Raw genomic sequence first — 15,696 nt, forward strand, 5'->3', positions numbered from 1 at the left:
ACCGAAATCATGGTCCCGATACGGAAAGCCATTGCATCTAATAGAGAGCCAAATACTAGAGTCCGTGAACATTGCTCCAAAGCATAGGCGCCGATCCACAATGCCGAGCACCCACGTGTGATTGATGGCAAATTCGGTCTCACCACCAAGCAAAAACAGCGCATGTTTGGGGTTTTGTACTTAAGTCCTATTATTGTAAAGTAACACTACTCTTACAATGTTTGGGTACTCTACTCACCTCTGCTCATAAATATTAACAATTTTTTTCTTTTTCCAGTTGGAAGAATCAGTCCCATTCAGTTTGCAACTGTTTAATTTCATATTTACAATGTGAACAACATATATCATAACAACTATTAAATGTTAAGTACAAACCCTGTTTCCATATGAGTTGGGAAATTGTGTTAGATGTAAATATAAACGGAATACAATGATTTGCAAATCCTTTTCAACCCATATTCAATTGAATGCACTACAAAGACAAGATATTTGATGTTCAAACTCATAAACTTTATTATTTTTTTGCAAATAATAATTAACTTAGAATTTCATGGCTGCAACACGTGCCAAAAGGGTGGGAAAGGGCATGTTCACCACTGTGTTACACGGCCTTTCCTTTTAACATCACTCAGTAAACGTTTGGGAACTGAGGAGACACATTTTTGAAGCTTCTCAGGTGGAATTCTTTCCCATTCTTGCTTGATGTACAGCTTAAGTTGTTCAACAGTCCGGGGGTCTCCGTTGTGGTATTTTAGGCTTCATAATGCGCCACACATTTTCAATGGGAGACAGGTCTGGACTACTGGCAGGCCAGTTCAGCCGCACTCTTTTACTATGAAGCCACGTTGATGTAACACGTGGCTTGCCATTGTCTTGCTGAAATAAGCAGGGGCGTCCATGGTAACATTGCTTGGATGGCAACATATGTTGCTCCAAAACCTGTATGAACCTTTCAGCATTAATGGCGCCTTCACAGATGTGTAAGTTACCCATGTCTTGTGTACTAATACACCCCCATACCATCACAGATGCTGGCTTTTCAACTTTGCGCCTATAACAATCCGGATGGTTCTTTTCCTCTTTGGTTCGGAAGGACACGACGTCCACAGTTTCCAAAAACAATTTGAAATGTGGACTCGTCAGACCACAGAACACTTTTCCACTTTGTATCAGTCCATCTTAGATGAGCTAAGGCCCAGCGAAGCCAATGGCGTTTCTGGGTGTTGTTGATAAACGGTTTTCGCCTTGCATAGGAGAGTTTTAACTTGCACTTACAGATGTAGCGACCAACTGTAGTTACTGACAGTGGGTTTCTGAAGTGTTCCTGAGCCCATGTGGTGATATCCTTTACACACTGATGTCGCTTGTTGATGCAGTACAGCCTGAGGGATCGAAGGTCACGGGCTTAGCTGCTTATGTGCAGTGATTTCTCCAGATTCTCTGAACCCTTTGATGATATTACGGACCGTAGATGGTGAAATCCCTAAATTCCTTGCACCAGCTGGTTGAGAACGTTTTTTCTTAAACTGTTCAACAATTTGCTCACGCATTTGTTGACAAAGTGGTGACCCTCGCCCCATCCTTGTTTGTGAATGACTGAGCATTTCATGGAATCTACTTTTATACCCAATCATGGCACCCACCTGTTCCCAATTAGCCTGTTCACCTGTGGGATGTTCCAAATAAGTGTTTGATGAGCATTCCTCAACTTTATCAGTATTTATTGCCACCTTTCCCAACTTCTTTGTCACGTGTTGCTGGCATCAAATTCTAAAGTTAATGATTATTTGCACAAAAAAAAATGTTTATCAGTTTGAACATCAAATATGTTGTCTTTGTAGCATATTCAACTGAATATGGGTTGAAAATGATTTGCGAATCATTGTATTCCGTTTATATTTACATCTAACACAATTTCCCAACTCATATGAAAACGGGGTTTGTATATCGACTAGCCATGGTTTACCCTTTTCTGAGTTATGTATCAACAGCTGATGATAATAATAATAAATAGTAAATGGGTTATACTTGTATAGCTCTTTTCTACCTTCAAGGTACTCAAAGCGCTTTGACACTATTTCCACATTCACCCATTCACACACACATTCACACACTGATGGCGGGAACTGCCATGCAAGACTCTAACCATGACCCATCAGGAGCAAGGGTGAAGTGTCTTGCTCAAGGACACAACAAACATGATTAGGTTGGTAGAAGGTGGGGATCGAACCAGAAACCCTCAGGTTGCCAACACTAATAATAGTGTTGGCCTGTATAGAACACGATGATTGGGCTCAAAATTAAATGTGTTGCTTTTGTCCACACAAATGTTCCCTTTTATTGTTGCGACTGACGAGAAACATCCTTTTTGCCTTGAAGTCATGACTGTTGCAGAGCAAAGTGACGACAGAACTGACAGCAATGACGTCAAACAGAAAGCGAAAGCAGATTGGGGAAGTTCCTATGAAAACACCGCATGTTACATGTTGACAGCCAATGAAATCCCAGTTTTTAGTGGTTTTGCAACAAAACAATCATGATACAAAGACGAGCGTCCATGCATGGGGCAAAACGAGCTGAAAGCGAAAGTGAAAGCAAAGTCAGTTCAAAACTAAAGTGGCACACTTTATACAAAAGAGAAATCCTTCCTGGTAGTTTGTGGGACACTGACCTCATTTATTAAAGCAAAAATAAATATCTTTTTTTTTTTTAGCAAAAAGTGCTGCCAGTGACGTCAGAGCAAAGACACCAGCTGACTTTCCAATTGAAACTAACTTTTTTTTACATCCTTTTGGAATGAAATCCTCGTATTGTTATTAAATATTCTTATCGTAGCACAATTTGCACTTGGCGGGCCTGTTGACATAGCCTCAGAAAAGTAGCGTCAGATTTACCGCCTGTCCGAGCACCCACTGGCAGAAATGTAGATCGCCGCCTATGCTCCATAGTCAACATTTTTTTGTTGATTTAATGTCCATACAAAAGTAATCATTGACAGGTGCAAAGGCAGCAATATATGATAAAACAAGACGGCAGCTCAAGAAGGACTTCCCTATTCATCCCCGAAAAAACCCGCAAGGTGAACAGCTGATTTTACGATTTCCGGTGCTGACGTAAGACAACCCATATGTGACCGTAGGATGAACAAATACACTACGGTACTAAGACTATAGTGGCCATTAACAGTTAGCTTCTACAGTAAAATTATAAATTTTGTCATAATTTTGCCAAGTGTAATTCCGATTATTATTGTAGTATTGCCAAAACTGTAAAGTTTTCTTATAAAATTGTGACTTTTGTCGAGTAAAATTATGACTCTTTTCATAAAATTGCCAAAATGTTAAGCTTTTCTTGTAAAATTGGGACTCCAACTTTTATCATCGTTTTGCACAAATGTTCAGTTTGTCTTGTCAAATTTTGACTTGCGTTGAGTAAAATTATGACTTTTATTATAATACTGCCCAAATTTTACGTTTTTCATGTGAAATGGTGACCTTTGTCTTGTGAAATTCCAACCCATTTTTCACAACAAGTGGTTTTTATGTTTGCATGGTTTGTATATATTATTAATGTTGTAAATACAAATCTTTATGTATCTAGGTCCTAAAGAGGTAGGCCTTTTTCGGAGGTCTCAAGAAGGAAACAAATACAAGAAGGTGTGTGTGTGTGTGTGTTTTTTTTCTTGTATTTCTGTCCTTCTTGAGACATCAACAAGGAAAAGTACCCTTCATATGAGGACCGGTGAACAAGTTAGGACCAAAATCATGGTCCCAATACGGAAAACCATTGCATCTAATAGAGAGCCAAATACTAGAGTCCGTGAACATTGCTCCAAAGTCAGGATTTTTTGTTGATTTAATGTGCATACAAAAGTAAACATTGACAGGTGCAAAGGCAGCAATATATGATAAAACAAGACGGCAGCTAAAGAAGGACTTCCCTGTTCATCCCCGAAAAAACCCGCCAGGTGAACAGCTGATTTTACGATTTCCGGTGCTGACGTAAGACAACCCATATGTGACCGTAGGATGAACAAATACACTACGGTACTAAGACTATAGTGGCTATTAACAGTTAGCTTCTACAGTAAAATTATGAATTTTTTCATAATTTTGCCAAGTGAAATTCCGATTATTATTATAGTATTGCCAAAAATGTAAAGTTTTCCTATAAAATTGTGACTTTTGTCAAGTAAAATTACGACTCTTTTCATAAAATTGCCAAAATGTTAAGCTTTTCTTGTAAAATTGTGACTCTTATTGAGTAAAATTCCAACTTTTATCATAATATTGCACAAATGTTCAGTTTTTCTTGTCAAATTTTGACTTGCGTTGAGTAAAATTACGACTTTTATTATAATACTGCCCAAATTTGACGTTTTTCATGTGAAATGGTGACCTTTGTCTTGTGAAATTCCAACTCATTTTTCACAACAAGTTTTTTTTATGTTTGCATAGTTTGTACATATTATTAATGTTGTAAATACAAATCTTTATATATCTAGGTCCTAAAGAGGTAGGCCTTTTTCGGGGGTCACAAGAAGGAAACAAATACAAGAAGGTGTGTGTGTGTGTGTGTGTGTGTGTGTGTGTGTGTGTGTGTGTGTGTGTGTGTGTGTTTTCTTGTATTTCTGTCCTTCTTGAGACATCAACAAGGAAAAGTACTTTTCATATGAGGACCGGTGAATAAGTTAGGACCAAAATCTATGGTCCCAATAAGGAAAACCATTGCCTCTAATAGAGAGCCAAATACTAGAGTCCGTGAACATTGCTCCAAAGTCAGGATTTTTTGTTGATTTAATGTGCATACAAAAGTAAACATTGATAAGTGCAAAGGCAGCTAAAGAAGGACTTCCCTGTTCATCCCCGAAAAAACCCGCCAGGTGAACAGCTGATTTTACGACTTCCGGTGCTGACGTAAGACAACCCGCGTCCCACATGTGACCATAGGATGAAGAAATACACTACAGTACTAAGACTATAGTGGCCATTAACAGTTAGATTCTACAGCTGGGTTGCCCAAAGTGCGGCACAGGGGCCATCTGTGGTCCGTGACCCGTTTGTCATCTGCCTTCAGCACATTACAAAAAACACAAAAATAGAGATCTCATTTCACTGGTGGTGAAATCTATCAAAATGAGGGTGGTCCTGAAAATGAATTTTTTTTTTCAAATTGACTGTGTCGGTTTTAAAAGTGCCCCCCCTCTGGTTAACATATGAAATAACAAGTGTGTTTAAAAAAATGTAAGTGCTCCCCCTCTGGCCAACATATGTATTAACAAGTGTGTGTAAGAAATTGAAATGCACCCCCTTTGGCCAAAATTAATGAAAAAAATAAAATAAATAAGTATATAGAGACATACTGTAATAACTTGAAGTAAATAAAGAAGATTAAAAACCAAATACAAACAACAAATAAAAGATTAAAAAAATTAACTAAAAGCAGTCTTTTTCTCAAAATGTGTCGACTTTTTTCTTATAAAATTGGGAACAATTTCTCATATCTTTCTGTAATATTGCAATATTTTGTTGTAAAATTATTACTTTTTAATGCAAAATGGTGACATTTGTCATATACAATTTTGACTTATCACAATGTTGCCAATTTGTTTTGTTTGTTCTCGTAAAATAGTGACATTTTTTGAGTAAAATGATGACATTTGTCATAATTTTGCCAGGTAAAATTCAGATTATTGTTAGAATATTGGCAACATTTTAAAGTTTTCTTATAAAATTGTGACTTTTGTCAAGTAAAATTACGACTCTTTTCATAAAGTTGCCAAAATTGTGTGTGTGTGTGTGTGTGTGTGTGTGCGTGTACTGCCGATAGAAAAAAACTAATCCATCTCCTATAGTGACCCAGAAAGTAGTCACAGCCCCTTCACCTTGTATGTTGTGTCACAGCCTAAATTTGAAATGCATTTTGCCCTCTAGAAATTCGGCACAAAAGACCCCATAGTAACACAGTGAAGACATTATTTCAGATTTTTTTTTACAAATGTATTAAAAAAAAAAAAAAAAAAAAAAAAAACGCTGCAAAAATATTTACAATGTAAGGAATCGACTTAAAAAATGAAATAAATGGCATATATTTTTATTTATCGCTTCTTACTGCATCATCCTGGCACATCTTGTGTGGAATTAATAGTTAAAAAATGTGTACCGGTACTTCATTTTGGATGAAGGCATGGCGAAAAAAAATTAAAGTGTATGAATAATTGTGAATAAAGTGTGTATTGTTGCACCTTAGTGTGTACAGTGGAACCTCATCATTGAATAATTACAAAACTATTTTTTTCTGAAAAAGGCCTCTAAAGTCACACAAAAGCTTAAATTGTTTCAGTTAAACGGAAATTAAGTATCACATTGTTTTTCTTTAGCGCCTCAACAACTCCTATAGGAAATAATACATTCAGTAGTGTTCTAGTTAGCATTTTAAATGTAAGTACAAGTGTAAAAAGAAGTTAACTGCCTCATTTTCTTTCCTTCTTTCTTTAGTTTATTTCGAACATGAACACACTTACAGTATAATACATCACACAATTTCATATCATTTCATTTTACATCATGCCCGAAAAGGAGTAGGAAGAAGCAAAGCTTATTCAATCCTACCCCTTTCCCACTTCAGAGCGTTTACAAATATATAGAATCATTTACTGACCTTTTTTATATAATAAAATAACATCTGTGAATTAGTATACACAACAGTTTTGTAATATGTAATTAATTAATTCAGTCATTATTAACATACTGAGATGAAGAATATCTTATTTTCAATAAGGTTGAAAGTATTTCTCATAATTCTTCTTCTTTGTACCGGTACTTTGTAAGCACTATTACTTTGAACAACCTCTTAAACTGGTTCATATCAGTACAATGTTTAACTTCTTTACTTAATCCATTCCATCATTTAATTCCACATACTGATATGCTAAAGGTTCTAAGTGTTGTACGTGCATATACATGTTTTAAATGATTTTTTTCCTCTAAGGTTATATTTCTCCTCTTTAGTTGAGAAGAATTGTTGTACATTCTTTGGTAGCAGGTTATAGTTTGCTTTGTACATCATTTTAGCTGTTTGCAATTTTACCAAATCACCGAACTTTAATATTTTTGACTCAATAAATAAAGGGTTTGTATGTTCTCTATATCCAACATTATGTATTATTCTAACTGATCATTTTTGCAACACGGTTAGCGAATGTAGCGCACATTTGTAGTTATTTCCCCATATTTCTACACAATAACTCCGATATGGTAACACTAGCGAGCAGTAGAGAATATGAAGTGATTTTTGGCCCAGGGCGTATTTTGCTTTATTCATTATTGAAATGTTTTTTGCCACCTTATGTTGTATGTTTTGTATATGAGATTTCCAGTTCATTTGATCATCTATTAATACTCTTGTAAAAGACACATCAAGTAAAAAGGACTCATCTTTTGAGGACAGTAATGAAGCTTTAACAGGAAAGTGTTTGCAGAGCCATAGTGCTATCTTAGACACAATGGTAGCATTTAAAGCTGCACTAACCTAATAATCAGACTACTGTCACTGTTAATTGACTGATTGAATAATAGTTTCTCTTTTGAAAAAATGTGATCGCACATTTTAAACTGGATTTGAAATGTAATTGCTTGTCAACTTATTGTTGGACGGAAGCAAATGTAGCTCTTTATTCTTATTATTATACACACATTATTATTTATTATTACATTTCTGATTCAACAGACTTTTTGGGGTGGCGTGGCTCAGTTGGTAGAGCGGCCATGCCAGCAACTTGAGGGTTCCAGGTTCGATCTCCGCTTCCGCCATCCAAGTCACTGCCGTTGTTTCCTTGGGCAAGATACTTTACCCACCTGCTCCCAATGCCACCCACACTGGTTTAAATGTAGCTTAAAGATGTAGATAGTGGGTTTCACTATGTAAAGGGCTTTGAGTCTGTCAGGTTCAAACACTGATGACATCTATTAAACAAGACAAGAAGCAAAAAATCAAACAGAAATACAGAATTCAATTTGTCTCAGTGAGGAGAAACGTGTACATCTGTACCCTTGTACAGTGTCATTACGCTCTGGCGAAAGATTGCACACCCCCTCTTTTATTTGGACTTTCCCTGATTACATGGCAACAGCTGTTTCTAAGGGACGGGGGACGTAAACAGCCATGGCCTTTGATTACAACAGTTCATAGAAAAGGTTGTAAAACAGTTCACAGAAAAGGTCCCTTGAGGGGAGTTGGGTCCTGCTTTCTCTTTGCTTTGTAGTTCTCGGGTCAAGACAATATATTTCTGTTGATTACAATACATGAAAGAAACAGAACACCTTCATGTTGCTTCCCATCCTACACAGTGGAGTTTTACAAGCCTTCTTCTTGGTAGGTTCTAAGACAGCTTTTTTCTGCTCGCCGGTAACTCATTGAAACACAAACATTTGTGATAACTTAGATACAATTATTCTGACAGAGTCTCTAGAAAAAGGCGTTATATAATTCACTTCACTAACTCACTTTATCAGTGCATTTTTGCACTTTGTCACATGACGTAATATGTACAGGCAAAACAGTACAATAGTGGAACAACCCTAATTGTTTGTATTTTGTTACAAACATATGGAAAATGGATGGATGGATGTTTATTTGCTAATTAATTTCTACAAATGAATATATCATGACTGCAAGAACATTGCCTGGTATGTTTGTAAAGATTGTTTTAAGGGACAGATTATTTCTATTCTCTCTATTTCATAAGAAGGAAATGTGTTTTACATTTTGAACCTGGAACCGGTTCATTATCCCTTAGAGCAGGGGTGTCAAACTCATTTTAGATCGGGGGCCACGTGGAGAAAAATGTAGTCCCAAGTGGGAGTAAAATCACGGCACGATAACTTAAAAATAAAGACAACTTCAGATTGTTTTATTTGTTTAAAAATAGAACAAGCATATTCTGAAAATGTACAAATAATAATGTTTTTTTTTTACTCTTACATGTTGCGGTTAATAGTATTCTATCTTTATTTGACGATATTTATATTTTTTCGGAATAAATCGTGATAATGTTCATTAGTCAACTCATTGCTGTTAATTTTCAATTAAGACAAAAAAAGTATATTACAATCAAATTACAGTATGCTATTTATGTACAGTCGCGATCACAATTTTACATACACTTGTACAGAACATAATGTCATGGCTGTCTTGAGTTTCCAATATTTTCTACAACTCTTATTTTTTTGTGATAGAGTGATTGGAGCACATACTTGTTGGTCACAAAAAACATTCATGAAGTTTGGTTCTTTCATGAATTTATTATGGGTCTACTGAAAATGTGAGCAAATCTGCTGTGTCAAAAGTATACATGCATCAATGTTAATATTTGGTTACATGTCCCTTGGCAAGTTTCACTGCAATAAGGTGCTTTTGGTAGCCATCCACAAGCTTCTGGTTGAATTTTTGACCACTCCTCTTGACAAAATTGGTGCAGTTCAGTTAAATGTGTTGGTTTTCTGACATGGACTTGTTTCTTCAGCATTGCCCACACGTTTAAGTCAGGACTTTTGGAAGGCCATTCTAAAACCTTAATTCTAGCCTGATTTAGCCATTCCTTTACCACTTTTGACATGTGTTTGGGGTCATTGTCCTATTGGAACACCCAACTGCGCCCAAGTCCCAACCTCCGGGCTGATGATTTTAGGTTGTCCTGAAGAATTTGGAAGTAATCCTCCTTTTTCGTTGTCCCATTTACTCTCTGTAAAGCACCAGTTCCATTGGCAGCAAAACAGGCCCAGAGCATAATACTACCACCACCATGCTTGACGGCAGGAATGGTGTTCTTGGGATTAAAGGCCTCACCTTTTCTCCTCCAAACATATCGCTGGGCATTGTGGCCAAACAGCTCAATTTTTGTTTTATCTGACACCACATGGATAAAGATAAGACCTTCTGGAGGAAAGTTCTGTGGTGAGATGAAATGAAAATGTATTCAGGTTAATTTTTTTTCCATATGAGTTGGTAAATTGTGTTAGATGTAAATATAAACGGAATACAATGATCTGAAAATCCTTTTCAATCCATATTCAATTGAATGCACTACAAAGACAATATATTTGATGTTCAAACTCATAAACTTTATTTTTTTTTGCAAAAAATAATTAACTTAGAATTTCATGGCTGCAACACGTGCAAAAGTAGTTGGGAAAGGGCATGTTCACCACTGTGTTACATGGCCTTTCCTTTTAACAATACTCAGTAAATGTTTGGGAACTGAGGAGACACATTTTTTAAGCTTCTCAGGTGGAATTCTTTCCCATTCTTGCTTGATGTACAGCCTAAGTTGTTCAACAGTCCGGGGGTCTCCGTTGTGGTATTTTAGGCTTCATAATGCGCCACACATTTTCAATGGGAGACAGGTCTGGACTACAGGCAGGCCAGTCTAGTACCCGCACTCTTTTACTATGAAGCCACGTTGATGTAACACGTGGCTTGGCATTGTCTTGCTGAAATAAGCAGGGGCGTCCATGGTAACGTTGCTTGGATGGCAACATATGTTGCTCCAAAACCTGTATGTACCTTTCAGCATTAATGGCGCCTTCACAGATGTGTACGTTACCCATGTCTTGGGCACTAATACACCCCCATACCATCACAGATGCTGGCTTTTCAACTTTGCGCCTATAACAATCCGGATGGTTCCTTTCCTCTTTGGTCCGGAGGACACGACGTCCACAGTTTCCAAAAACAATTTGAAATGTGGACTCGTCAGACCACAGAACACTTTTCCACTTTGTATCAGTCCATCTTAGATGAGCTCAGGCCCTTCGAAGCCGACGGCGTTTCTGGGTGTTGTTGATAAATGGTTTTCGCCTTGCAAAGGAGAGTTTTAACTTGCACTTACAGATGTAGCGACTAACTGTAGTTACTGACAGTGGGTTTCTGAAATGTTCTTGAGCCCATGCGTTGATATCCTTTACACACTGATGTCGCTTGTTGATGCAGTACAGCCTGAGGGATCGAAGGTCACGGGCTTAGCTGCTTACGTGCAGTGATTTCTCCATATTCTCTGAACCCTTTGATGATATTACGGACCGTAGATGGTGAAATCCCTAAATTCCTTGCAATAACTGGTTGAGAAAGGTTTTTCTTAAACTGTTCAACAATTTGCTCACGCATTTGTTGACAAAGTGGTGACCCTCGCCCCATCCTTGTTTGTGAATGACTGAGCATTTCATGGAATCTACTTTTATACCCAATCATGGCACCCACCTGTTCCTAATTAGCCTGTTCACCTGTGGGATGTTCCAAATAAGTGTTTGATGAGCATTCCTCAACTTTATCAGTATTTATTGCCACCTTTCCCAACTTCTTTGTCACGTGTTGCTGGCATCAAATTCTAAAGTTAATGATTATTTGCAAAAAAAAAAGTTTATCAGTTTGAACATCAAATATGTTGTCTTTGTAGCATATTCAACTGAATATGGGTTGAAAATGATTTGCAAATCATCGTATTCTGTGTATATTTACATCTAACACAATTTCCCAACTCATATGGAAACAGGGTTTGTACTTAGCGAACCCATCCCGCGGGCCGTATAAAATCTGTTCCGGCGGCCTGATCGGGCCCTCGGGCCGTACGTTTGACACCCCTGCCTTAGCGGTTCTACTGAATACGACATAATGGATGCATGTGTGTGTCTGTGTAGTGCTGGTACAGAGATGTACAACAAAATGTGTGTGTGTCTGAGTGTGAGTGCAGGCTTCCTACCTTTTATGCGGGTCAGGCGCTCATGTGTGTTCATGGTTTAATTAAGCGTGTGACGTGACTCTCCCACCCTCTTTCTCTCTCTCTCTCCCTACCCCCCACACCCCTCCACAGGGTCTTGTGATGTGTGCAGTGTCGTAGCAGGGAGTGACATATGTCTCACACACACACACACACACACACACATCTGCGTGTCACTCACTCTGACACACCAGTTCTAGCTGAGCAGTCACCATGAACGCCAGCTTATCCTGTAGAGATATATGTAAGTCCACTGAATGCATATATACCTGTGTGTGTGTGTGTGTGTGTGTGTGTGTGTGTGTGTGTGTGTGTGTGTAATTTACACCTTAAATCTACTGATGAGGACTAATTATGTCATTTTGTTCCCATGCTTCCTTGTTCTCTCTTCCAGGAGGCAGTTTGGGCTTGTCATGGGGGTGAGCGGAAGCAGAGAGTGACAGAGGAACAGTGATGCTACTGTTTACATAACAAGACATCCACACACACACACACACACACACACACACACACACACACACACACACACACACCCATACACACACACACATAGAGTCAAAGGACTGACGCCTACTGACTCACCACACACTCAGAGGCACTGAATCACACACATAGGCAAAGGTTATTTTCGAAGGGTCAGGGTGTGTGTGCGGTGTGTTTACGGGCCAAGCTGCGCGAGCGTGCAGGATACCTCTGAAGGCTCGTAAACGCACACACACACCGGTGACTGCTTCCTCCGATTCCCACCCCCCACCAGCCGTCCCTGAACACACCATTATGTCCGATCAGAAGAGGAGACGGAGAGCTCCTCCGCCGCACCTCTCCTCTCTCCTCGGGCCGCTCTGCCTCCTTCTCGCCCGCTGCGCGGCGCCCGCTTCGACGCAGCAGACGGCGCCCGTCGTCTCCACGGCGCAGGGACGCATCCGAGGCAACCTGACCCCGCTGCCCTCGGACCTCCTGGGCCCCGTCATCCAGTACCTAGGAGTGCCTTACGCCAGGCCCCCGACCGGAGACCGACGCTTCCAAGCACCTGAGCCGCCCTTACCCTGGCCCGGAATACGAAACGTGACCCAGTTTGCTCCCGTCTGCCCGCAGTCGCTGGATGAGAGGAGCATGCTGGGAGATATGATGCCCTCCTGGCTCACCGCCAACCTGGACATAGCCGCCACCTACCTGACTCACCAGAGCGAGGACTGCCTCTACCTCAACATCTACGTGCCCACTGAGGAAGGTGAGGACTGTCATTCATGCTTTTTACAGCACTTGTTCAGGGGGAGCTGGAGCCTATCCCAGCTGACTTTACACACTCAATCACAGGGCACATAGACTACAGTGCTTTTCAACCTTTTTGGAGCCAAGGCACATTTTTTGCGTTGAAAAAATCCGGAGGCACACCGCCGGAAGAAATCATTAAAGGGGAACATTATCACCAGACCTATGTAAGCGTCAATATATACCTTGATGTTGCAGAAAAAAGACCATATATTTTTTTAACCGATTTCCGAACTCTAAATGGGTGAATTTAGGCGAATTAAACGCCTTTCTATTATTCGCTCTCGGAGCGATGACGTCACGTTGTGACGTCACATCGGGAAGCAATCCGCCATTTTCTCACTTTCGTCGGTGTGTTGTCGGAGGGTGTAACAACACGAACAGGGACGGATTCAAGTTGCACCAGTGGCCCAAAGATGCGAAAGTGGCAAGAAATTGGACAAAATTTTGTTCAAAATACGAGGCTGTGGGGAAAGCCGACGAAATGGTCAGTCGTTTGTTTCGCACACTTTACCGACGAAAGCTATGCTACGAAAGAGATGGCAAGAATGTGTGGATATCCTGCGACACTCAAAGCAGATGCTGACATCAACTCCAAAACTGGACAGATCAGCTTTCAGGAAAAGAGAGCGGATGAGGGTATGTCTACAGAATATATTAATTGATGAAACCTTTATTCATTACTCGCGGTTTTACGTAAATTATTATACATAAACTGTGTTTACCAATAATTTAGCTTAAAAACATTTATTTTTTTCAATCATTCGAGTACATTCGGGTAGTCTTGTGTAATGCAGTATTTTGTGTCTATTTAGGTATGGTTAACCTGAGTGCTGAAATCGTGGAAAAATATATGTTCTTAGCTCGCCTGAAATGGGCTGTCTGCACTCTCAAAGTGCATGTTGTTGCCAAATGTATTTCATATGCTGTAAACCTAGTTCATAGTTGTTAGTTTCCTTTAATGCCAAACAAACACATACCAATCGTTGGTTAGAAGGCGATCGCCGAATTCGTCCTCGCTTTCTCCCGTGTCGCTGGCTGTCGTGTCGTTTTCGTCGGTTTCGCTTGCATACGGTTCAAACCGATATGGCTCAATAGCTTCAGTTTCTTCTTCAATTTCGTTTTCGCTACCTGCCTCCACACTACAACCATCCGTTTCAATACATGCGTAATCTGTTGAATCGCTTAAGCCGCTGAAATCCGAGTCTGAATCCGAGCTAATGTCGCTATACCTTGCTGTTCTATCCGCCATGTTTGTTTGTATTGGCATCACTGTGTGACGTCACAGGAAAATGGACGGGTGTATATAACGATGGTTAAAATCAGGCACTTTGAAGCTTTTTTTAGGGATATTGCGTGATGAGTAAAATTTTGAAAAAAACTTCGAAAAATAAAATAAGCCACTGGAAACTGATTTTTAATGGTTTTAACCCTTCTGAAATTGTGATAATGTTCCTCTTTAAAAAAACGAAACTCAGATGACAGTAAAAAAGTCTTTGTCGCAATTGTTGGATATGACTTTAAACTAGGGATGTCCGATAATGGCTTTTTGCCGATATCCGATATTCCGATATTGTCCAACTCTTTAATTACCGATACCGATATCAACCGATATATACAGTCGTGGAATTAACACATTATTATGCCTAATTTGGACAACCAGGTATGGTGAAGATAAGGTACTTCTTAAAAAGATTAATAACATAAGATAAATAAATTAAAAAAAATGTATTGAACAAAAAAGAAAGTAAAGCAATATAAAACAGTTACATAGAAACTAGTAATTAATGAAAATGAGTAAAATTAACTGTTAAAGGTTAATACTATTAGTGGACCAGCAGCACGCACAATCATGTGTGCTTACGGACTGTATCCCTTGCAGACTGTATTGATATATATTGCTATATAATGTAGGAGCCAGAATATTAATAACAGAAAGAAACAACCCTTTTGTGCGAATGAGTGTAAATGGGGGAGGGAGGTTTTTTGGGTTGGTGCACTAATTGTAAGTGTATCTTGTGTTTTTTATGTTGATTTAATTAAAAAAAAACAAAAAAAACGATACCGATAATAAAAAAAACATACCGATAATTTCCGATATTACATTTTAACGCATTTATTGGACATCCCTACTTTAAACCATAACCAAGCATGCATCAATATCGCTCTTGTCTCAAAGTAGGTGTACTGTCACCACCTGTCACATCACGCCGTGACTTTTTTGCCGTTTTCCTGTGTGTAGTGTTTTAGTTCTTGTCTTGCACTCCTATTTTGGTGGCTTTTTCTCTTTTTTTGGTATTTTCCTGCAGCAGTATCATGTCTTCCTTTGAGCGATATTTCCCGCATCTACTTTGTTTTAGCAATCAAGACTATTTCAGTTGTTTTTATCCTTCTTTGTGGGGACATTGTTGATTGTCATGTCATGTTTGGATGTACATTGTGGACGCCGTCTTTGCTCCACAGTAAGTCTTTGCTGTCGTCCAGCATTCTGTTTTTGTTTACTTTGTAGCCAGTTCAGTTTTAGTTTCGTTCTGCATAGCCTTCCCTAAGCTTCAATGCCTTTTCTTAGCGGCACTCACCTTTTGTTTATTTTTGGTTGAAGCATGAGATACCTTTTTACCTGCACGCTGCCTCCCGCTGTCATCTTCATA

The 15,696-nt window shown here is 39.0% G+C and overlaps 1 protein-coding gene across 2 annotated transcripts in view; it reads left to right on the plus strand.

Moving 5' to 3' along the window:
• The window catches only part of LOC133613725 (neuroligin-4, X-linked-like), a 139,595-nt gene that overhangs the window by 1,041 nt on the left and 122,858 nt on the right, over positions 1–15,696 (plus strand). The window contains exons 2-3 of one of the 2 annotated variants that reach the window (XM_061971467.1): positions 11,867–12,017; positions 12,168–13,004. In XM_061971467.1, coding sequence (XP_061827451.1) covers positions 12,551–13,004 — 454 coding nt within the window. In that variant the 5' untranslated portion in view covers positions 11,867–12,017; positions 12,168–12,550. The remainder of the gene's footprint in view (positions 1–11,866; positions 12,018–12,167; positions 13,005–15,696) is intronic. The other variant, XM_061971468.1, reaches the window with a different exon arrangement.

Source organism: Nerophis lumbriciformis, linkage group LG13 (genome assembly GCF_033978685.3).
Source record: "Nerophis lumbriciformis linkage group LG13, RoL_Nlum_v2.1, whole genome shotgun sequence".
In the NCBI taxonomy this organism is placed as follows: Eukaryota; Metazoa; Chordata; class Actinopteri; order Syngnathiformes; family Syngnathidae; genus Nerophis; species Nerophis lumbriciformis.